The following is a 25236-nucleotide window of genomic DNA, read 5'->3' on the forward strand; positions in this document are numbered from 1 at the left end:
TTGATGGTGCGGGTTCGCCTCCGGCATAGGGCAGCTGTTCCGGGGGCTGGAGATGGAGGGAGACGGTCGAGAGGAGGGATTTCTGCCAAAGTCCAACCGGAGGCGAGGAGAGATGAACGCGGGAGGGGAGGAGGGCGTGAGTGCCCCACCGCGGTGGAGCCAGCAGGGCGCCTGTCGGAGAAGGCGGGATGGGGAAGGCAGGGCTGTAACGGGAGCATCCCCGGCGAGGACCAGCCGAATCTTTCCTCGTCACGGAGGGAAAGAGGTGCGCTCCGGCACGTCCGCATATTTGACTATGGACGGTCCAGGATCCCGCGCGTCGAATTCCACGTAGCATTCCAAAGACTCGGGAGACTTTGCTTTAAATTGCAAAGAAGCAGCTCAAGCTCGGTAAGTCTTTACGAAAGGTTCCTCTCGTGTGTTTTTCACGCTGGCTAAAGCACGAAAAGGAGAATTGCAAGCGGAGTTCTGATTCCCGGATTACATATTTTTCCCTGAGCGCGGAACATACCAACACAATTACAATCTTAACTTACTTACCTACTTAACTTACTTAATTGCAACATAACGGAGAAATATAGAACTAGTACTTAGACTTATATACAGTTTTACAATTTCACGGTGTTCAACTGTTGCACTTAAACTGGAGGCATATAAATCCAATAAATAGAGAGATGGATGGATGGACAGACAGACCAGGTTCAGGTTCTCACCTTGCTTACTGCATGGTTTTGGGTCCATTATTCTCTGCCAGCCTAAATCACATCAGAAGAGAGTTGTTGAGATAGCACTAGCAGTTAGACTTGTTTACCTCTTCACAGAGCTTTACAGCTCTCTCTAAGATGTTTATAGATCCAGCCTGTTTTCTCCAAAAATCTGAGTTCTCATTTTATCTATTAAGAGTGGTGACTTGTCAACAGTACTTAACTTGAACCCATGAGCTTAAAACTTTAGAGCATTGTTTAGCAGTTAGTCTATGTATTTCAATAGAACTTGAGCCAGTTCTATTGAAATACATAGACTCCGTGGGCAGTTCAATTGCTAAGTAATTACAGCAGAGAGTAAAGAAGAAGAGATGGGGTGGGTGGGATGGAGGCTGCTTGGTAATCCACAAATATCTGTCCCTAAATACTGTAAATGGGAAATGGGATAAGTGGGAAGAGCTGAGAAGAAGGACCATGCAAGACTGAAGATACAGGACTCTCCTTTGTAAAGTTCGCATGGCTTTTGTTTTTTAGTGTGAGTTTTTTATTTTAATGTGGGCTAGAAGAAAAACACAAAAAGCAAATCTTGTAAAAGTAGGGTGTTTTATTTCTGTTTTGTATGCAGCTATTTTTTTTAATGGAAAAGTGGCTCTAATAACTTTTCAGAACATTTTAAAATTTTGGTAGCAGCACAGTACTGTAGTATTTTTTTTAGATATATTACCAGAAAAATAAGACAAATGGAACATATATTTAATAATACGTGTTTTGATGGCAGTGAGAATTGTATTTGAACAACATTGGAAAAGTGAGAAAACTCCTACAAATGAAAATATAATTTTTAAAATATTAGATTGTGAGGAAATGGATATGTTAACATTAAAGATAAAAGATAAGGAAGATACAGAATATTTTTAATATGGGATTTATTTTAACAATGGTTAGATAACAGAGGTAGAAATTAGAAGTTGGAAGAATGCTACTATAAGAAAATATTACTACTATTACTATTACGTATAACTAAATTGACTCAGATATTACACGTATTACTTAGCACTTACGTACATTAAAGGAAAAAATGTATAAATAATATATATATATATATAAACAATTTTTTCATTGTCTGTTACCTTTAATATATAATCTGTAGCTGTATCAATCCAAACTTTCTTTGATGGTCAGAAAACAAGACACAATTAAGTATTTTATTGTAACATTTTTAAAAATTGCTGAGCCTAGATTGGCATCCTACTTGAAACAAAGCAAACTGACTACTAAGAGGAGTGATGGATATATGGTAAAGATTTTAACTATAATAAATTATAATAAAATTATAATCCTTGCCAATTTCTGACTGCAAGGCCCTGTATTATAAGGCTTTGATGTGTCAACATAAAAGAACTTCAGTGGTTATCTCATTGCTGTCTCAGTTCCCTACACCTGCAGTGAGCATTGTGATGAAAATAAATGTGAAGGCAATGAGGAAGATCAAAACCTGGGGAAATATCTATGACAAAAAAATAAAGTACATTTCTGATAAATATCTCTCATACAAGCAGGTTTTGAAGTCTGGCACAGATGCTTTTCCAAACAAGTAAATTCAGAATATTAGGAATCGTGTTTCATTCCTGCAACAAAATAAATTATAATTTATTACTAGATTGTACTATAAGCTACATCTTAGATTTGGGCTATAAATGTGAGATTCTTCTGAAATTCACATCATTTTTTTGTATTGCTTTTTCCACAGTAGAAAAAGATGGGCAATTTTAAAGGTCATGCTCTTCCTGGAAGTTTTTTCCTTTTGTTTGGCTTGTGGTGGTCTGTGAAATACCCATTCAGGTACCTCTGCCAAAGGAGAAAAAATATTTATCTTGGTACCAAGGCAGGATTTCAACGCTTAGAATTTACTGAAGGTATAATCAAGGTTTTGTGTGCTCTTACTGGTAAGTTTATATATATATATTTTAAAAATGTAATTCTAAATAAGTATGATTAAGATGTAATGTACACTTAAAACAAAAATGGATTTAAAAAAATAATAATTTTGAAGCAATTTATAGCTGATGCCAAACTGTAGACTGGATTCTGTCTAGTATTGAATGTTATTTCCCTGCATAGAGATAAAATTCAGTAACAAAACTGAACAACTGGCTTGTTTATTTTATGCTTAATCTTTAAAAATATTTATTTGTTTGTTTGTTTGTTTGTTTGTTTGTTTATTGGATTTGTATGCCACCCCTCTCCAAAGACTCGGGGCAGCTTACAACATGTAAAAACAGTGATTTACAATAAAATTAATCCAATTAAGATAAAATTACAAGAATATCTAAAATCCCCAATTAATTAAAAAACCAATCACACCCATTCTTACAACAATCATACAGTCATTCTTTTGCCAGGGGCCAAGACCTAATCGGTTCAAGCCTGATGACATAAATGAGTCTTAAGACTCTTACGAAAGGCGAGGAGGGTGGGGGCAGTAAGAATCTCCGGGGGGCAGGAGCTGATTCCAGAGGGCCGGGGCCCCCACAGAGAAGGTCCTTCCCCTAGGTCCTGCCAAATGACATTGTCTAGTTGACGGGACCTGGAGAAGGGTGACTCTGTGGGACTTAACCAGTCGCTGAAATTCATGTGGCAGTAGGCAGTCCTGCAAGTAATCTGGTCCAATGCCATGTATAATATATATACAACTTTTTTGGATTGTTATTATGATGCATTTTGGGCTATGTGTTTCATTAGAGTAGGATGTGATTATGCATTGGTGTTGTTATTTGATATACTGTATATCTCTCACATTTTAGCTTTATTGTCAAACTGGAACAAGATATTATTTTATTATATAATTGATATATATTATATATCAAAGAGAGAAATTAGCAGTTTTCTTTATGTTGTTTTTATTCATTTTTATGTGCGGCTTTTGAATTTTTTCCATTGTCCCTCCTTCTTGCTTTTCCTTTTTGGGAGGGTAATTTTATATTTTATCTTTAAAATTAATAAAAATTCTAATATACATAATGTGTAACTCTAAGCAAGAGTTAGATCTTTCCAAGGAGAAAATAACCATATCTTGCTAGAACTTTAATAGAGGACACAATGGTTTCACTTGTCCTTATCAGGATATGCATTCTCTGGTTATATTGGCTACATATATACATTCTAACTTATTTAATAAAAGCAAGGAATTTGGGGAGCTGAAGTTGTCATTTTTGAAAAATGCTTTCCAAAATGGGAAACTTCACTAAACCAGATGTTAAAGTTGGTTTCCAAATGTTCCATTACTAGGCTAGGTAACATCTGCAGTGGAATGTTGAGAATTTCAGTGTTGGTGTTCATCTGCTCACAAAGGTTTTGTCAAGGTCATCTTCAAAAACAATGGACGGACATCATCATCATCATCATAAGGGCACACAAAGTTCTTACAAGGACTTTCTAACACTGATGTTCTCTAAATTCCTCTGAAGATGTTACTTAGCTTGATAACAAAATGTTCAGAAACCAATCCACGAGTTTGGAGGATGAACCTCTAGTCTCAAAAGAGTATTGCTTGGCATGATGTATGAATCCAGCTAATTGTGGTTTATTCAATAAACAAATTAAAAAAAATCATTACATAAAATGAACTGGGAGATTGCCTTGGTTACATAGCATGATTCCATTCTTATCCCATCTCCTGGTAGTCAGAGAGCCTACAATTAGGCAGGGTAAAGGAACCATTGGTGTAGATGTGAGGGTGATCTGGATGTGAGATCTGTCATCCTATTGATTGCCATGGTTCAGTTGACTAATTTGGTTGGCTAGGTAGATGTCCCCTTCTTCCTACATCATACCATGTGCATCCCTACTGAAGCTGCATGTTCGTGGAAGGCGATGACCGTCCCAGACAGAAGGAGCATACTAATCATTATTCAAGGCTATACAATATTTGGTGAAACCTGTGGCAAACCTTGACCATTTCTTTTGGGCTTATCCAGCTGTTCCTGTCTGTTGGAAGATAGAACCATTAGAGCTGACATAAGATTCAGGTGACCATCCAAATAGTTTAGGAATACTATAGTATAATATCTTGGGCGGCTCCTGTCAATTCTAGGAATATAATTTAAGCATCAAATACACATGAATAGAAGCATGCAATGAATTTCACAGATTCAGTGCTATGGCCTGTGATTTGCTCACATTATGGTAGGTATTGCATAAAACTGGAGATGCTGTGACATTTGTTTCAAGAAATGGAAATGTGCAAGGTAGTGTGTGAATGTTTTCACACAAACCACAGCCAAGGAAATATGCTTTGCAGTGTCATTTTTTTCTCTACAGGATTTTATGCATGGTAAGAAAAAGTATGGAGGATACGGTAGGAAAATATGGAAAGTTTTACAAATAAAATACGTAACTTATGGAGCTATTTTAATTTTATTTCTGAAGTAGGTCTGTTGCATAATAGCACTCTTATCTGGAAGCAGCTTAATATACATTAGCTAAAGTAATGATTTGAATAATAATAATAATAATAATAATAATAATAATAATAATAATAATAATACTCAGCTGCTGCAGAAAGATTGCACAGACTGACTACAAGCATAGACATGGTGCTGTGGCACAGATGATCCACTGGAACTTGTGCTGGAACTACCATTTAGCAGTGGCAAAGAACTGGTGGGATCATAAGCCCGAAAAAGTGGTCGAAAATGAGCAAGCAAAACTACTGTGGGACTTCCGACTTCAGACTGACCGAATTCTGAAGCATAACACACCAGACATCCTGATTGTGGAGAAAAAGAAAGTATGGATCATCGACATCGCAAACCCAGGAGACAACAGAATTGAGGAGAAGCAGCTAGAGAAATTAGTGAAATACGAAGATCTAAAAATCGAGCTGCAACGACTCTGGCATAAGCCAGTGAAAGTGATTCCAGTGGTACTTCGCACGCTGGGTGCAGTGCCAAAGAATCTCAGCGGACATTTGAAAACCATCGAAATCGACAAAATCTCCATCTGTCAATTGCAAAAGGCCGCTTTACTGGGATTGGCAAACATAATTCGCCGCTACATCACGCAGTCCTAGGTGCTTGGGAAGTGCCCGATTGGTGATGAAATATGAAATCGAGCATAGTGATCTTGTTTGCTGTGTTGTATTGACATAATAATAATAATAATAATAATAATAATAATAATAATAATAATTATTATTATTATTATTATTATTGCATTATGGCCAAAACAAAACAATAAAGGTACTCAGCATATTCCTTTATTATTTTATTCCCAGGCATGATCGCAGAGCAGTTTGTTCCTGATGGACCTCACTTGAAGCTATATAATAATGAAAAAAAGCAATGGAATTATTTAATGAATTGGCAGCATGCAACCATGTACCTCTTCTATGGCATCTCAGGATTAGTGGACGTTGTAACAAACAGCACAAATATATTACCAGAGGCCTTAGACCGAATGATGCTCTCACTTGCTGTTTTTATGGAAGGTGAGCTTATGGCATTTCACGGCATTGTTTATGTAGAAAAGTTTTCTGACTCCAAATGAAAAAGAATAGACAAAGTTTATCTGTTTATGGTAACGATGTCATGTAAACAATATGAGATGCAACAGAAATAGGGAACAAGAATAGATGTTTAAAGATTATGAATTAATGAGTTAATATGCCTGTTTCTTTATTAGTATTGCAGAGTAGAATATTTGTTTATTTAAAGAGATTAAGAATTCATTGAAATAATTAAGCATGATTGTCTAAGAATAAATTACATTTAAAGATAGTAAGCCAAAATTAGTGTAGGTACCTCAAAGGATGATTTTCAATATGTTAAACATATTGAAATCTTCTGCAGTAACAGCCCTGAATTACATTTATCTAGCAGCTGCTTAAAGCATATGGCTCAAGTAAATAAATTGTGTTCTTTCTTTCTTTTGTTTGTTTATTTAACTTTATACAAAGTTAATTATATACAATGTTAAATATACCCTATTTCTGCAAATTTGAATGCATACTTCCTATATATGTTTAAAGATTCACAATAAGATCATGACCATGGCACTTGTACATTATATCTCCTCCTGTGGTGGAAATAACAGCTTCCAAGGATTTTCTGTGAGCTGCTAAGTCTTTTTGGACTTGAATACATGACCCAAACCCCAAAGGTTTTTAGCAGCAATCATGTATGAAGCCGGCAGAATAAAAAGTAGTTGACTTCTCATTTCATTTCACCAGGTTTTCTATTTTATTATCACATCCATGGACGTTCCATGTTAGATTTTCATGTTCATCAATTACTTTTAATAACTACCTTTGGAGGTGCTATCTGCATATTCTTGGAAGTCTTTTTACACAATTGCATTGTTCTTGAGATGTTCCGAACAAGCCTTTGCATATTGCATGGAAGTTGGTTCTGGCAGGTGAGTGAATAAATTTTCTTTTCCTTCCCGATGTATTAAAAACAACTTTTGATATTAGAACCAGGATCAGCAAATGAGATAACCAGACAACTGCTAAAGGCTTATGGAATACCAGCTTATTCATTACTTTAACCCTCTGATGGCGAACCTATGGCATGGGTGCCACAGGAGGCACAGGGAGCCATATCTGCTGGCACATGAGCTGTTGCTGTAGCTCAGCTCCAATGTGCATGTGTTTGCTGACCAGCTGATTTTTGGCTCACACAGAGGCTTTGGGAGGGCGTTTTTGGCTTCCAGAGAGCCTCCAGGGGGATGGGGGATGACATTTTACCCTCCCCTGGCTCCAAGGAAGCCTTTGGAGCCTAGGGAGGGTGAAACATGAGCCTACTGGACCCACCTGTAGTTGGGAAACAGGCTGTTCCTGGCATCCAGAGGGCCTCGGTGGGGAGAAAGCTGTTTTCGCCCTCCCCAGGCATTGAATTATGGGTATGGGTACTCGTGCATGTGCGATAGTGCGCGCACACACTCTTTTGGCACCCAATGGAAAAATGCATCACTGCATTAACTGCATCAATGCATTAACCCTTCTCTGCTTTTCTTGATCTGCTAAAGTGACTGTAGTGTAATGATACGGAGATTACTCTGAATTATTGTAAACACAGTAGAGTGATAACCACTATTTCTTCTTCTATCAGTGCCTGCATCAGTCACTTTATCTCCGTCAGTTTGTTTCTTCAGAGGAAAAGAGTCTTAGCTGCCAGTATTTTTTTCCTGTCCTGCTCCATGGAACTCTGAGATAGACTAAGATAACAAGTTAGGCAGGAATGGGAAATTTGTTAATGATCAGAGACAGGGTTTTTTGGTAATAATTGGTTTGTAAGTGTTGTAATGGTCAATAAGCAAATTATTGGTAAGTCAAGGATTACCTTACATTGGTCATGTAGTACATTTGGGTAAGGTAGGGATTTTAAAGGGTTTTTTCCCTTCTATGAATTATGAGTTTATTTTATTAAGCCTACTTTAGTGTTTTGTTTCAACCCATTTTAGGATTTATGCTGCACATATATAATGTAGCAAAATAATTGTGTTACTTTGTTTATTGAAAGCAGAGGTTTTTAGGATTTAGCAGCATTTAGGATGCCTTTATGGATACTATGATCTGATCATTAACTGGCAGGATTATTACAATGTTTTCATTTGACGCTTTTCTTTGGGCCCAGGACTACTTTATTTTGAAATTATTTCATATTTCCTCTTTTATAAGGATAGATAACCAACTTTAGTCTTAGAATAGAAAGGGGTGATAGCTATCACTAACATTTCTGGTGGTATTTTAAGTTAATTTCTATCGCATCTTTCTATTATTATGGAAAATAAGGTAGCAATGTATGGAACCCGTTTAAAGGTTAAGAATTGTGATTATATTTTTCTAGCCTGCCCAACTGTGAGCACGCCAAGTCTATAAAGTGAATATCAAATGAAGTTAATATCAAAATCAGCCTTCCTCATATCATCTTAGTATAATGGAGAAATTACTGGGAATTTTCAAAGACCTAGAGAATGCATTTGTAGGAAAGGCTGATGTAAAACAGTTCTAATTCTGCATTCTTATAAATAAAGATAATCTGCCAATAATCGGCAAATACTTTTTGGCATATGCAGTCCTCAACTTCAGTTTATGTGGCTTAGGACTACCGGTAATTAAAGAACTGTGCAAGAGATAACTTTTTCATCAGATATATTGGATGTGAGAGAATAGAAAAAAGTGGGTCTCAGAATGAGAATAGGCAACAGAAATTACAAAATAAAATATTGATTTCACTCCAGAAGGAATGCTATTAGGAATTTGGAAAAAGAAATATAGTAAACACTCACTTCATCTAGTGAAGCATATTACAACAACAGTCAGAATATCAATAGCTCAAATGTGGAAGAAAGAAATAATCCCAACAGAGAGCAATATCATTGAAAAAAATTACAGATGTGTAGAAATAGATGAGATAACAAGGGAGATTAAGGGAACAAAAAATGAAGAAATGGAAAAGCATGGAATAGATGTTATGAATGGATCAAAAATAAATAGGAAAGATAAAATATAAAGTGTGAATGTATACAAAAATAACGAACATACAATACAGTACTAGTATGATAGCAAAATAGGACGAAGGTAGCAATTTCAAAAATGGTGAACTCTTTACTGAAGTATGATAATTAAATTCCCTCTTTTTTCTATCTTTCTGATATATAATATGCAAATAAATACATACTAGTGAGATGATAATACTGTGAGGAGATGTATAATTATAAAATGTAATGGACACAGGTTGATGATCTGTAGAAATGTACAGGATTCATTTGATTCTTCTTTTTTGAAAATTAATAAATAAACTTGGGGGGAAAAAGAGAATAGGTATTTTCAAAGAAGCAGTGGCATAAACTTTGCTTTTTATTCCACTCACCATGACTGCATTTATTTATGACCATTTATATAGTCACCCTTTCAAAAACCATGCAGGGTGATGCTAAAAAATAAACAAAGATATAATTGGACATAAAGCAGTTTTCACCAAAGGCAATTCTAAATTTGAAACTGTCATCCGAGTTAGCTTTACAAAGCCCCCTGACCCAATGCCTGGTCTTCAAAGCATCACTAAAAGCAGGAAAGTTTGGGCCCATGTGAAACTGGAGGGGGATGCTACCAAAAGTTTTACTACCACACTGTGGGCGTGGCTTATGCAGGATGCCCGGCATTTTCTTTCAACATCTTTCAGTGCAAATTGGGTGCTCTGGGGCTACACCACTGCACACAGGTTAAACCAGCTTGAGAAAAGCATGTTAGCTAAGAATAACCAGAGCACACATGTAAAGTGTAAAGTAGCTATTTTATTGTTCTATGCTAATTTCACAGGAAACTTACCAGACTTGCAGCATGCCCCTGGGAAAGACTAGCTACTTCCAACATTAAAAATAAATAAATCAAGCCTTATTTTCTTGTGTTTACTTAATGACCTCAGACTAATTTCCAATTTAGCCTTTCCTGACTAAGATGGTTGCTCTCCAATAGCTTCCCATACCTGTGTATATTACCCCAAATTGAGTGAATGTGGGTTTTCTTTGGGGGGGGGGGTAATGACACATAAATCCATTACCCAATTACAACTGGAACATTTAAATAAGAACTTTTCTATAGGCAGCTTTGGATAATAAAAGGTTTGTGAAGCCCTAGTTTAAGAGATGGGTCCTGAAGCATGAAACCTTCCAGATCTTATTGAGAAACAAATATAATTGGAGGGGAAATTCATTTTTAAAAACAGCATTTCTAATGCCCTTTCTCCTCCCCCCCTCCCCCCCCCAGATTGGATTTGTCCTTTACCCTCCAAGTGGAAGTACAGAATGGAACCAAGTGGATCACGGTAACATCATGTTTCTGACCATGTGCTATTGCTGGCATTATGCAATTACACTTCTTATTATGGCAGTCAATTATACTCTAGTCAGTTGGTAAGTGAATATTACTGGTATTTTAAAGAGCTCCACTTAAATGCCAAGAATTTCTCATTTTATTCAAAATCTCCATACATTCAAAAATGGGTTCTTCAACGGGATATGAATGAAAAATGATAGGCGTCTATGGATCAAATATCATACAGCATATAACTTTTGAAACATATCATTGTTCCTTGATGCCTCCATACAAATTGCAAACAAACTGTGTATGTAGTTGTATACATAAAATAATATAAAATCTGTTCATACTTGTGCTGGAAGAATGCTAACTCTTTAATTTCTTTTTAAGATTCTTTTAGTTGACTAGCTAGTTAGATTCTTTTGAGATCTAGGTAATCCTTCAGCGCAGCACACAGATTTAGAAGAACTTACTATATAAAATTAAGGACGGCAAAGCTTTGACTCTGCCTATTATTTTTGTTTTATAATTTATCCATATAAATATGTATAGAGATTAATTTATTGGCCAAACAGTACTATAAGAAGAGTAATTTTGGAAAAAGGTTAAATATTGGAAAATTAGATGGAATATTAGAGTTGGTTTTTGCATTCAATTTGCCATCTCATATAAAAATAACTATCCTCTGCTTCATTGATTAGTTTAGTATGTGTTATGATTTAGCATTAATTCTTGTAATTTTTCTTCTCCAGGATGGTTCGTATGAAAATAATGCAAGTTCCATCCATAGAAATTAGATTACTGAAAACATCTGAACAAGAACAGGAGTCAGAAGATGAAATTTAATTTCACAGAAACATTTTGTTATAGTTCACTTTCTATTTAGTATTTCTTGTGCCTGGTGATTCTATTTTTCCCCATTATTTAATCTTACAAAATTTAGACCTTAAGTTATGAAAATTTCATTAAAACACTGTTTTTCTCAATTGAAGTAGAAATATATGGCCTTATAGCAGTAGCATCTCAAATGAGAATCAGTTCTGGCCATTAACAAATGTTGGGTCCACTCTTTCATTTTTCTTGGGTAAACTGGGAAGTTTACACATATTTTTCAAAAGCCAGATCAATCGTAATGCAGCAGAAAAATTGATATATATTAAAATAGTAAAATGCATCAACTATACATTAAAACTATTTATAAGGAATTTCTAGGATAGATTTCAAATTTATATTTGTAAATGTATTACTTTGTTTTTTTATTTTTGTAATTATTTATTATCAAATAATAAAAAAACCAAAATATTTTGTTTCAGCAATAATGATTTTGCCAAATTACTGTGTATATTATTTTGCCTATGAGAATTACATGCAGCAGAGTTGGTTTATTTTTACAAAAAGAAAAAAAATCTATGAGTACATTTCAGATGATTTCTATACTTTGAATTCATTCAGTGCAAAGACAACCCATTTTGCAATGGAGCTTATGCAAACCTTGGTGAGGAGATTGACTGGGTTCACACATTATGAAGCACCTTTTTCCAAATCATTAAAGAACCTGTGTGAGGACACTTGTGGTGTGCATGTGTATGTGTCCAAAAAGTCACAATCAGGCTGCGACCATGCAATCGCAGCTCAGCCCTTTTTTTGTGGGTGTCACAGAACTTCTGCCGCACAAATCCCATCGACCAGTGAGGTCCCACAGAGTTGGTCTCCTTAGGGTCCCGTCGACCGAACAATGTCGGCTGGCGGGACCTAGGGGAAGAGCCTTCTCTGTGGGAGCCCCGACCCTCTTGAATCAGCTCCCCCCAGAGATTCGCACTGCCCCCACCGTCCTCTCCTTTTGAAAGAGTTTAAAAACTCATCTTTGCTGCTAGGCTTGCGGCTTTTAGATCTTCCCCCTGACCAATGAATATATTAAGTACGATTGTTGAATGATTGGTTTGATAGGTTTTCTTTTACATTGAATTTAATGGTTGTTTTTTTAATATACTATCAATTGGATTCATATTATTGTTCTGTTTTTGTACATGGTGTGAGCCGCCCCGAGTCCTCAAAGAGGGGCGGCATACAAATCCAATTAAATAAATAAATAAATAAATAAACTTTTGAATCATTATCAGATAGGTTCACAGCTGGTATTTTTGATGAAATGAAAATTAGTATAGCTTTACAAAACATGAAGATTTGATGGCAGACAGTATGTTTTTGACAAGAATTCTTATTTGTAAAGAACCCCCCTTTTGTCCTTATACTGACCTTTGCAGTATTGTAAGATAGCAAACATATTTAGAATGCTGTGTTTATACAGAGCCCAGAGCCTACACTTACTTATTTCTTAAATTGTTTTACTCTAAGTTTCAATTCATGGGTGTCTGTAGGGGTAGGGACAGTGACAGGTAGTGGACCTCACTCATTGAAGCAAATTATGCAATATGACATCTTTGTGTTACATTACATCATTTATATCACAACATCACCCTGCTAAAGATGCTTATCTTTCAGTACTCCATATAGTAATCATGGACACATAGACATGATTCTTGAGCAAAGTTTCCCGAGTTAAGAAGTCTCTTGCTCAGTCAGCTGCAGTTTATTCTTATAGCAAACTTCTTGTGTACACAATTGCAATGATTGATTTACCCCAAAGGTAGCTAACTGATAATAATAATGGATAAATGGTTAACATACAGCATACAGACAGATTATATCAAACATATAGGTGAGTGCATGATTATATTTAACCTTTACTCTTAGCTAGAACAATAGAAAGAGCTGAATAAGTAACCTTTGTCTTAAATAGAATAGAAAGAGCTGAGGACCTTTACTCTAAATAGAACAGAGAACAGAGTATTTGTTTAGCCAATATAGTGTCAAGATAGGCATTCCATATCATTGAAAATGATTGACAATAACCTATGAGGTCCACAGTAGAAAGTTTAAGTTTAGAGCTATGGGGGTTTGAGGATGTAACAACAGAGTCAGGTAGTGCATTCCAGGTATTGACCACTCTGTTGCTGAAGTCGTATTCTTTGCAATTGAGTTTGGAGCAGTTTACCTTGAGTTTGAATCGATTATTTGTCCATGTATTATTGCAGTTGAAGCTGAAGAAGTTCTTGATAGGTAGGACATTGTAGCAGACAATTTTGCATATTATGCATAGGTCAGACCATAGGCGGCATAGTTCTGGGTTATCCAAGCCCAAGATTTCAAGCTTGGTGGCATAAGATATTCTATTGTGAGAAGAGGAGTGCAATACTCTTTTCGTGAAATACCCCTGGACTTGCTCAATTGTATTAATGTGGACATATACTGTGGATCCAGGTAGATGAACTGTATTTGGGAATTGGCCCTGCAAAGGTTTTGTATGCCCTAGTTTGCATGTTATCGGAGAAGAAGCTTTGCAAAATTAGGTTAACAATCTTAATGCCTTTTGGGCAATGCTGTTACAGTGAGTTCTGGGCCTTAGATCATTTGAGATGAGTACTCCTAGATCCTTGACAGAGTGATTTTATCTCTGCCCTTTGTTAGCACTGCTAAAAAGCTATCAGTTGTAGGCAATTCCCCCTCCCTCCCCAATATAGTAGATGCATTTTATCCTTTCTCCAGTTTGGCATTTTAAAATCATCTCTGCATATTGTGAGGTTTCTTTGGAAGAATTCTATTTGTGTTTGTGGATGTTGCCTGCTAGTCTTCTGCCTTTATGTTCTACATAGTGGCTGCCATTGTCCTTACACTATATGTTGTAGATGACTCCCATCTTTTGATCTTGGGCTACTGGATCTTTTGGTTACTTAAGATGTTTTGGAGAATTAAATTGATTTGAAAAGTTCCTAATGCCACAACATATAGACAGCCAAGAAACTGGGAGCATCTTAGACCAAACTAACTAACTAAATAAAGCCACTAGGAAATTTCTGGAAATTTAACATTCAGATAAATCAGCTATCCATAGGCACATAAAATAAATAACATTTTCACACCAAAGAGACAATTTAAAAAGCTCACAAGGAAATCAAAAGACGAGACACATTATTTTTAGCAGCTTACACTCATCAGATAAGCAGAACTTAACACCAAACAAGCAGAAAATAATACCCTACCAAAGAACTACCAAGGGCAAAGTCACCTTGGAAAAGTAAGCCCTCTGCTGTAATTATTGCTTTATTAAAAACTTTATTGGCATGACAGGGATTTCAATTGAACTTGTTTGTGACCAAATTTGATTTTGATTTTTTTAAATTTTAATTGGATTTGTATGCCGCCCCTCTCCAAGGACTCGGGGCGGCTCACAGCATGTACAGAAAAAAACAGGAAACAATAATAACAATCCAATTATACCTTAAAAAACAATCTTAAATTTCTAATTAAAAACTATCAATATCATTCATTCAGCAGTCAAACTAAGCATTCATCGGTCAGGGGGGAAGGTCTAAGGCAGTGTTTTTCAACCAGTGTGCCACGAGACATGGTCATTTGTGCCGTGAAGCTCAGAGAGAGAGAGAAAGCAAGAGAGAGAGAAAACAAGAGAAAGAGAGAGAGAGAGAAAGAGAGAAAGAAAGCAAGAGAGAGAGAAAAAGAGGGAGGGAAGGAGAGAGAGAAAGACATAGAGGGAGGTAGGGAGGGAGAGAGAAAGAGAGCAAAAAAGAGAGGAAGGAAGGAAGGAAGAGAAATAAAGAGGGATGGAGAGAGAGAGAGGAAGGCAGAGGAAGGAAGGGAGAGAAAGAGGGAGGGAGAAAGAAATAGAGTGAAAGGGAGGAAGAGAGAGAGAGAGAATTTTTTTGTCCAAACTTTTTTTAGCCGCCCTCCCGCTCAATGTGCCCCAGGGTTTCGTAAATGTAAAAAATGTGCCGCGGCTCAAAAAAGGTTGAAAATCACTGGTCTAAGGAACCCCAGGCCTGGCGGCAAAGATGAGTTTTTAAACTTTTTCAGAAGGCAAGGAGGGTGGGGGCAGTACGAATCTCTGGGGGGAGCTGATTCCATAGGGCCGGGGCCCCCACAGAGAAGGCTCTTCCCCTAGGTCCCGCCAGCCGACATTGTTTGGTCGACGGGACCCTAAGGAGACCAATTCTGTGGGACCTCACCGGTCGCTGGGATTTGTGCGGCATTTGATTTTGCAAGTCAAAAATGCAAAAATGTAGATATAAATGGGGCATAAAGATAATATAGTGTGAAGGATAAACAGAGGATAATTCAAACAGTGAAAGAGATACTAAATAAAACCAAACCTCTTAAGGATGGCATTGGGCCATATCTTGCACTATTTGCCTGGAATAAACCAAGGCCAGAAGTTATTTTAATTTCTTTTAAATTCTTTTGCAACTGTTAATAGGAAAGTCAGTAGACACTATGCCCACAGTACCCACTCATTTGGCTCCTAAAGTACACTCTTTTTTTAGACTCATTGCAATATCTCACAGTGCAACAATATGACAGAAGTATAAATTATCACCATAGAAGCCTCTTGAACAAGTTTGACTTCAGACAGATAATAAATGTATCCAATTTCTATTCTTTAAAAAGAGGGAAGAGCCTCTTATGTTGAAGAACCTCATCAAAGAACGAAATATCAAGACATGTTGCTTATATGACTTACACTAGCGGGCTGGCTCCCTTTTCTGAAATTAGCACAGAAGGCCTAGAAGATTTAAACCAAGACATGTTGCATGCAGGAAATTCATAGCAAATGCAGCTTATGTAATTCCTACACAGACACAAAGTTTATAATTCTTTTTTAAAATGATGTAGCATAAAGGCATTATATTTTAAAGGAGAATAGTTAGCAGATGCCTGATAGACAGCTGCTCTTAATGACTCAGAGTTATGCTGTAGCCCAAGGGTGTCAAACACAAGACCAGAGGGCCAGACCCTGCTTGCGGGATGTTTAGATCCAGCCTGTGGTGCTGCCCTGGAAACAGCAAAGGACTGACCCTGAGGCCCTCCCAAGCTGTTTTCACTTGCAGAGTTGCAGGAGGCTGTCACAGCCGAAAATGGAGTTTGCAAGTGACACACATGGGCTTCCCAAGCTCCATTTTCACTGGCAAAGAGTTGCAGTAGGCCATTGCAACCGAAAACACAGCTTGTGGGGGTCACGGGGACCCTCCCGAGCTCCATTTTCACTGGAAGAGGGTTGCAAGATGCTGTCACAGCTGAAAATGTTCAGGAGTTCATTTTCACTGGCCGAACACTTGAGTCGCCACAGGTGCCCTTGATATGAGTGACGTAAAGCTGGCCGTGCCCACCCTGGCCACGTCTAACCTGGCCCTCGAGGTCAAACACAACAGTGATGCAGCCCTCAATGAAATCTAGTTTGACACCCATTCTATAGCCATTGGAAGCCTCGATTCAATGCATATAATATAATATGGGACCTTGTTTAGAATATTAATTACTAATTATTTATTTAATACTTAATAAATAATAATTTAATATTTAAATAGACAAAGCAAATAATTTGCTATTTCCTAAAAAAACCCAGATTTTTCCCAGGAAGAACAAATATTTTTACTAGAAATAAAATTTTATAAAAGCATGATCTAAAGTAGCCTTTATAGGTTGTGGCTGAATGTACGAAACAGAAGAAACTAGTTCTAAAAAAAGCAAATGCAGTCCTTGCCAGCATCAACACAGAGATAGTGTCGGAACAATGAGAAGTGGTACTATCACTTTACACCGCACTAATGAGAACATACTTAAAATATTGCATCCAATTCTAGTCACCATGATACAAAAAAAGATGTTTAGACCCTGGAAAGTGTGTAGAGAAGATTATAAAAGGATCTGAATGAAGGCTAAATCATATGATGAACGGTTGAAGGTGTTAGGTATGTCCAGCTTATGGAAGAGAATGATCGGAGAGGACATAATTGTCTTCCAGTACAATTGGGGGCGCTGTCCCAAAGAAAATGGGATTGACGTATTTAGAGTGATAATCCATTAATACAATGTCACTACTAATAAGGCCTTTGCCCAAGTGGCCATAAACCTTGCTCCATTTAGCAAGACAATGGAAATATAACCTCAGGTTGCTCTTGCATTAGTGTCCAGCCCATCAACATTTTTAACAAATAGTCTCTGGCAATCCTCTCTAGAAAAAGAAGAAATCTGAGAAGAAATACTTGCCTATGATCAAATTCACCAGTCTTACCCAATTCAGTCGTTTCCCGATTTGCTGAATTTCAGCTACTGGTGATTTATGGATTTTGATGATTAGAAAAGGTAGCAAGTGAAAAAAGGAAATTATGATGTAACCTTAGAGAGATAAAGTTAAATATATAGTAAATGCACGTATAGTTGTTCTAAGATTAGAAGCTCTCCTTTCCTTCCCTCTAGTCGCTCCTGTCCTCTCCCCTCCCTTCCCTACCCTTTGATTAATTACCGTTTTCTCTTTCTTTTCACTTTTCTCTATCTTTTTATAATTTATCAATTCAAAATTATATTATTTAATTCTACTGAAAACTTATTTAATAAAAATGCTATCTTTCTATTCATCCATCCATCCATCCATCCATCCATCCATCCAATCAAAAGAATTCAAACGTCCAGCCTATTTACACTACAGGATCCATCTTATAGACATGCTTGACTTTTATAAATTTAATAAATAAATAATAAATAATAATAATCACCATTTTAAAATCATTAATATCATTTTAAACATGTAGTTTTCCTTTCTCAACAGTCATTATATTTCTCCAAGCAGTGTTTTCATGCAAACCAATAAAATAATTATTTTAGAAGGCAGGTAACACTAAATACCTGTGTTCTCCCATTCATTTGTGCATTCTTCTCCCCCACTTCTTATTAATTTGATGAAATAAAATCCGTTTGGCAAATTATTTCAAAGAAATGCATTGAGTTCATCAAATTTTCAGAGATGGATGGGTAACAGCGCTCTTTAAATTTATTAATAGTGAGATGGACACACAACTGTACTTTTTATTATATTATAAAATATAATGTATATTTTATAAAAATATATTATTATAATATATGGTGATTTGCATTCTCCCTGGTTTCTTCTGCTGCAGTAGAAGCCATGGAAAGCCATCATATCAGTAGGAATGTCAACAAACAGAATCCGTTGGCAGGGATGGAATGTGGGTGTAAAAATGTCAAAATGCTGAACCAGAGGTGGTATTCGACCGATTTGAACTGATTTGCCTGAACCAGTAGCAGCAATTTGGAGTGGTTTGCTGAACGGTATCACCTCTGGGTGGCACCACTCCCACCCACTGACTTGATGCTCACCCCTTCTGGCCACTTCATCTTCTTCAAAGACCCCAGTCCTAAGCCTGCTTCATCTCCCCCCGCTACCTCTTTCTTTGGGCTTACCTTCCTCCCGTGGTGGCTGGTAGCAGAGGGGAAGGTGAACTTTTTTTTGGTGTGACTTCGAAAAACCTCCCAGCCGCCATCTTTTTGCCAGCCACTTCCTGGTAACGGTGGCTGGCTGGAGTCTGCCAAAAACTACCGGAGGTCTCGGACGCATCAAAAAAGCTGCTGCTGGGCTGTTACTACCGGGTTTTTTCACTGGACATACGTGCTCCCCCCCATTGCTTACAGCTCCTTTATTGGTATGTTTGAGACCTCCACTAATTTTTGGTGGCCTCCAACCAGCTGCCACTGCCGGGAAGCAACTGGCAAAGAGTGACAGCTGGGAGGCTTCTCACAGTTGCACTGAAAAAGAGAGTTAAGTTCCTAGCTAGTCACCGCCAGAGGAAGGTAAGTTCAAAGAAAGAGGTGATCCTCGGCGAGGAAGCCAGGGGGGAGACCTCGGGCCTTTGAAAGAGGAGAAATGAGGTGATGTGTGCATGGAAGCAAAAAACCCTCTGAAATCTCACACATACGTGCATCCCCTCACGAAATTTTGCTTCCTGCGCATGTGCAGAAGCAAAGTCTCGCTGAGACACGTGTGCGTGTACCCCAGATATCTAAAGTAACAGTAGCAGCAATCCCCGCCTGGTAACCACAATGAGCCGGGGTGGCGTAGCAGTAGAGTGCTGTACTGTAGGCCACTGAAGCTGATTGTAGATCTGAAGGTCAGCGGTTCAAATATCATCATCGGTTCAAGGTTGACTCAGCTTTCCATCCTTCCGAGGTAGGTAAAATGAGGACCCAGATTGTGGGGGCAATATGCTGGCTCTGTTAAAAAGTGCTATTGCTAACATGTTGTAAGCCGCCCTGAGTCTAAAGAGAAGGGCGGCATAAAAATCAATCAATCAAACAAACAAACAAACAAACAAACAAACAAATAAATATTCATTTCTTTTCACATCTCAAATATGCCACCTCCACTGACTATAATGGGAAGTCCTGCATTTGGAAAAGTATTGGGGAATTTCTTCTTTTGGAAAAAAATAAATAAATCATCCATACCTTTACCTTTCTACACAACACTATGCTCTAAATTTACCATTATATAGGATGGTGATGGCGAATCTATGGCACGGATGCCACAGGTGGTATGCGGAGCCTTATCGGAGGGCACATGAGGCATTGCCCTTTGTCAGTTCCAGCATACATGTGCGTGCTAGCCAGCTCATTTTCAGCCTTGGGGAAGGCAGTTTCGCCCTCCGGAGGCTTCAATTTGGAAAAATTTCTCAAAGTAAACTTTAATTCAAATTAGTATATCTGTGTGTAGCTAAATAATTATTCACAACTAATCTCAATATAAAAGTTTCTGTGTTTGCACAAGTTTGGTAAACAAGGATTACTCTGCTTATATATTAATAATATCGATCTTGATTCTTGAACATTATGAGCTCTTCTAATTCAGTAGTGAAATTGATTTCACAGTGGCAATGCAAATGTTTTACGTGCACAGCAATTCTAACGAAAAAGTAAAGTTACATTTTGAACAATTATCTTTCAGAAAACCTCTGCTTGTGGTTTTTTTTCTTCCCTGGAAGTTAAATACTGGATCAGAATAAAGGGACGCTCACTTAGGAAAGATTTGTTTGTCTGCTATCTTGATTTTGATTTGCAGAATACTTTCTTATCTCCTCTGATCCTTGGAACAGCTTTGGCAAAAAAAAAGTTATCTATTTTCCATGCATGTTCACTACTTTGCACAACTATTTATTTATTTTATTTATTTATTAAATTTGTATGCCGCCCCTCTCCGTAGACTCGGGGCGGCTCATAACAGTAATAGAAAAAACAATGTAGAATACAAATCTAATCATTAAAACTAAAAAACTACTTATGCCTCAATACCATCTATCATTTTCTCCTGGTACTACTAAACAGTGGTGATTAATAACAAATGCACATATAAACAAATGAGTTAGTGGCTATACCTTAGCTACTATATATTATTCAAAAATTGAATTAAGCCATTACTGTATATAGTTTGCAAGGTTCTGGTTTAATATGTTATAAAGTAGACATGTCAAACTCAAGGCCTCTGTGCCATATCCGGCCCATGTTGCAGTTAGATCTGGCTTGCGGGACCACCCTATAAATGGCAAGGGTGTGGCCTTGGGCCATTTGGTTCCCTGGGCACGTGCATAGGAAGAGGCGAGCACACGGGCTGGTGGTGGCTGGCAGCAGCTGAAGCTTGTTGGCCTGTTCCTGGCCTCGCGATACTGTGCCTTACCTCAGTCAGCCTCACAGAAGTGATCACAAGAGGATGTGAGGGCAGTAGGCAACTGGCACAGATACCATTCAGAAACAATTGCAGGGGGTCAGGGAGATGGTGCTGGGCAAGCAGCAGAGCTATTGAGCAATAACTACAAGTTGGAAGGTTTAGATTCAGCTCTGCCCTTCTCTTCTGGAGATAAAACTGCGTTAGGAGAGCTCTCCTACCATTAAAATGGGGAAAGCCATTACTGCCATCTTTGGGGATCCATCTGACATCCATGCTACTGAGGGAAAGCAAAGCAAAGGCAGGGCAGGCAACACAGACTTTGACCTAATTTTCTACCTAGAAACAATTCAGAGGTTTCATTTAGATTCCCCCCACTCAATGATTCTGACGGTATGAGAGCTATTTCTGGTGGTACGCATGAATGATGCAGGGGGTGGATCTAAACCTTCCAACCTGTAGTTATTGCTCATTTGACACTGCTGCTTGCCTGGCATCCCAACCCCATGCAATTGTTTCTGCAGCCATTGCTAGTTGCTCGGCATCTCACCCCACTCCCTGCAATCACTTCTGTGAGACTGGACAAGATGAGGTATGACATGGAGGGACTGAGGTGGCAGGGGCCGGACCCTGGCTGTTTCCAGGACAGCCCGGTGAGCCACATTTAACTGGATCACAGGATCTAGCTCACGGGCCTTGAGTTTGACATGTCTCAGTTAAGATGTTAGCCTAGAAACTAGGCAAATGTGAGTTTGAGTCCTGAGTTAAGCATGAAAGCCAGAAGGGTGGGTCAGCCATTATTTCTTAGCACAACTCATCTCACAGGGTTGTTGCTGTTATGGGGAAAATAGAAGTATAATCATGTATGCTGTTGTTGTTGCCTTAAGTTACTCATAAAACTAATAGACAGGAATAAAAATCTAATAATTAAATAACCTAATTATGACACCTCCACCTGTTGTGTGAATCATAAATGTCATACAAACCAAGCCTAAATATGGTATATGGATTCAATTCATAATACATCAATATTCACATCAGCGCCTCACTTGAAATTAGTGAGAGTTTATTGGTAATTCAGCATGATATACAAGATTATTCAGCCATTTGTTTTGCTCCCTGGAATACTATTAAATTCAACTGCATAATTAATACCATCTCTGCAGGACACAACTTTGTGAACTTTGATCTTCCACGCAGTATGAACTTTATTTCTTCTTTAGAACAGGATACATCAAGATATGTACTCTACAATAAAAATGAAAATCACTGGTCAAAGATTTCAGAGGAAAATGATAAGCATGTGAAAAGCTTGCTTCTCCTATGTATTAACATTTGTGTAGATGCGCATTATTAAAATAGTATTTATATTCTTTAAGTGGCAAGGAGATCAAAAGACTCATCCCCTAGCTAAAAACCTGAAATATTTCCCTACTTGTCAGTTACTAAATCTTGAGTCCAAAACCTTCTGGTAATAAAACAAGTCAGACAAGGTTAAAATAATGGCATGTAATTATAACAAAACATTACTATCTTTGTTCATTCTAAAAGGAGTAAAGATCTTAGATTAGATATTACAGGAAGCTTAATTACCATGAGAATTTTTATTATATAAAATACTTTACAATTCAGTTCTTTTAAGATTTTTGTTCACAAGGACCCCAAAATGTGTAATTTTCTTTTCTTGTTTATTCTGTGGACATATGTAGCTCTTCTATTTAAATCTGTTCTACTTGCCTATCAAGACTGGTCTTGAATTAAGGTGCAGCAAGGTTGCACCCCTACTTTGTCAGGAAAAAACTTCTTGGCCACTTGTATGGTCACCTGTCCTTTAGGTCAAGTGGTAGAACTTTATCTATTTATTTATTTATTATTTATTTATTCTTTGTCCAATATACCAGTGTTTTTCAACCAGTGTGCCGCGAGACATGGTCAGGTGTGCCGCGAAGCTCAGAGAGAAAGAAAGCGAGAGAGAAAGAAAGAGAGAGAGAAAGCAAGAGAGAGAGAAAGCAAGAGCGAAATAAAGCAAGAGAGAGAGAAAACAAGAGAAAGAAAGAGAGCAAGAGAGAGAAAGAAAGCAAGAGAGAGAGAGAGGGAGGGAAGGAGAGAGAGAGAAAGGGAGGTAGGGAGGGAGAGAGAAAGAGAGCAAAAAAGAGAGGAAGGAAGGAAGAGAAAGAAAGAGGGATAGAGAGAGAGAGAGAGAAAGAGGAAGGAAGGGAGAGAAAGAGGGAGGGAGAAAGAAATATAGTGAAGGTGAGGAAGAGAGAGAGAGATAATTTTTTTGTCCAAACTTTTTTAGTCCCCCCCCCCACCCCCCCGCTCAATGTGCCCCAGGGTTTCGTAAATGTAAAAAATGTGCCGCGGCTCAAAAAAGGTTGAAAATCACTGCAATATACAATACGTATGGAATGAAATAGACATTAAGTAGTATATATAGGGATAGTAAGTAAAAGAGAAGAGGAGTGGATGAGAGGGAGAGAATACAGTATATAGGATATATAAGAAAAGGAAAGGTAATAGGACAGGGGACGATAGGCACATCAGTGCACTTATGTACGCCCCTTACTGGCCTCTTAGGAACCTGGAGAGGTCAATCGTGGAGAGTCTAAGGGAGAAATGTTGGGGGTTGGGAGTAGACACTATAGAGTCCGGTAAAATCTGTAAAATCTGTGTGACATTTGAGTTTATCAATATGGTACCATCTTAGAAAAGATTGTCCGCTGAACTTCGACCTGGAGCTCTCTGTAAACCGCTTCTGTACATTGCCGTATGATACAGCACAATTTGCAGGATATTGCAGAAAAGACAAGGCAAAAGATGCCTGCTATTGCTGACAAGAATTTCTGCTGATATTTTTATGAGAAAGAAGGCAATGTATTAAGACTGGCATGTTAACAAGATGGCATACCCCTTCTTTGAAGAAGCTGGGTGGTTCAAAAATATAAAAATTAAAATTTCCCAATGTCCTAAATAATAGGGAGAGAATTTTATAATTTAAATTACCTTGACAATTATGTCACACCAAAGTGGTTGTGAGAGAAGGATGAGCATCTATTATGCAGAATTCAGTTCTTAGGAGCAGGAGGGTGAATTTTTTGTTTGTTTCAGCTTCATCAAATTTCAACGGTTTCGTGGCAGAATCTAAAAGCAACCTTCGACGGACCACGTACAGTGGAACCCCGACATAAGAGCTGCTCTACTTAAGAGCAACTCGAGATAAGAGCTGGGAGGGGAGAGATATTTTTGTTCTACTTACAAGCCCAAATTCGAGATACAAGCACCAAGGAGCTGTCTCCTGAAGCCAAACGCTAACTTCCGCGTTCGGCTTCAGGAGACAGCTGCGAAGCGGCGCGCGTGTTTTAAAAGGTTGCAGCCAGCCTGGGGGGCTCGGGGGGTGCTTGCAGCTTTCTTTCTTGCTCTTTTTCTTTCTCTCTTTTACCTTCCCTTCCTCTATTTCTTCTTTTCTTTCTCCTTCCCACCTTCTTCCCTCTCTCCCTCCCTTCACTCATTCCTCTCTTACTCTCCCCTTTCATAAGTTTCCTTGCTTCCTTCCTCTGTTCCTGTCCCTTCCCCCTTTCTTTCTTTCTTTCTTTCTTTCTTTCTTGCTCTTTTTCTTTCTCTCTTTTACCTTCCCTTCCTCTATTTCTTCTTTTCTTTCTCCTTCCCACCTTCTTCCCTCCCTCCCTCCCTTCACTCATTCCTCTCTTACTCTCCCCTTTCATAAGTTTCCTTGCTTCCTTCCTCTGTTCCTGTCCCTTCCCCCTTTCTTTCTTTCTTTCTTTCTTTCTTTCTTGCTCTTTTTCTTTCTCTCTTTTACCTTCCCTTCCTCTATTTCTTCTTTTCTTTCTCCTTCCCACCTTCTTCCCTCCCTCCCTCCCTTCACTCATTCCTCTCTTACTCTCCCCTTTCATAAGTTTCCTTGCTTCCTTCCTCTGTTCCTGTCCCTTCCCTCTTTCCTTCCTTCCTTCCCACCCTCCGTCCATTCATTCACCCATTCCTCTCTTGATCGCTTAAAGCCGGTCCCTGGTGCAAAAAGGGTTGGGGACCTCTGTCCTACAGGATTGGGTGGCAGAGAAGTTGAACATATGTAAATTTAAAAGTTTAAGAAAGTTTACAAGTTAAGTGAAAGA

General features: G+C 38.0%; 1 protein-coding gene across 1 annotated transcript; it reads left to right on the top strand.

Moving 5' to 3' along the window:
- Positions 1–307: 307 nt before the first annotated feature.
- Positions 308–11660, top strand: TMEM45A (transmembrane protein 45A). Its single transcript, XM_070751721.1, has 6 exons — positions 308–390; positions 2455–2650; positions 5980–6192; positions 6934–7118; positions 10474–10619; positions 11277–11660. The coding sequence occupies exons 2-6, from the start codon at positions 2464–2466 to the stop codon at positions 11368–11370; spliced, it is 825 nt and encodes a 274-aa protein (XP_070607822.1). The 5' UTR covers positions 308–390; positions 2455–2463; the 3' UTR covers positions 11371–11660.
- Positions 11661–25236: the final 13576 nt, after the last annotated feature.

The sequence above is a fragment of the Erythrolamprus reginae genome, chromosome 4, assembly GCF_031021105.1.
Source record: "Erythrolamprus reginae isolate rEryReg1 chromosome 4, rEryReg1.hap1, whole genome shotgun sequence".
Lineage (NCBI taxonomy): Eukaryota > Metazoa > Chordata > Lepidosauria > Squamata > Dipsadidae > Erythrolamprus > Erythrolamprus reginae.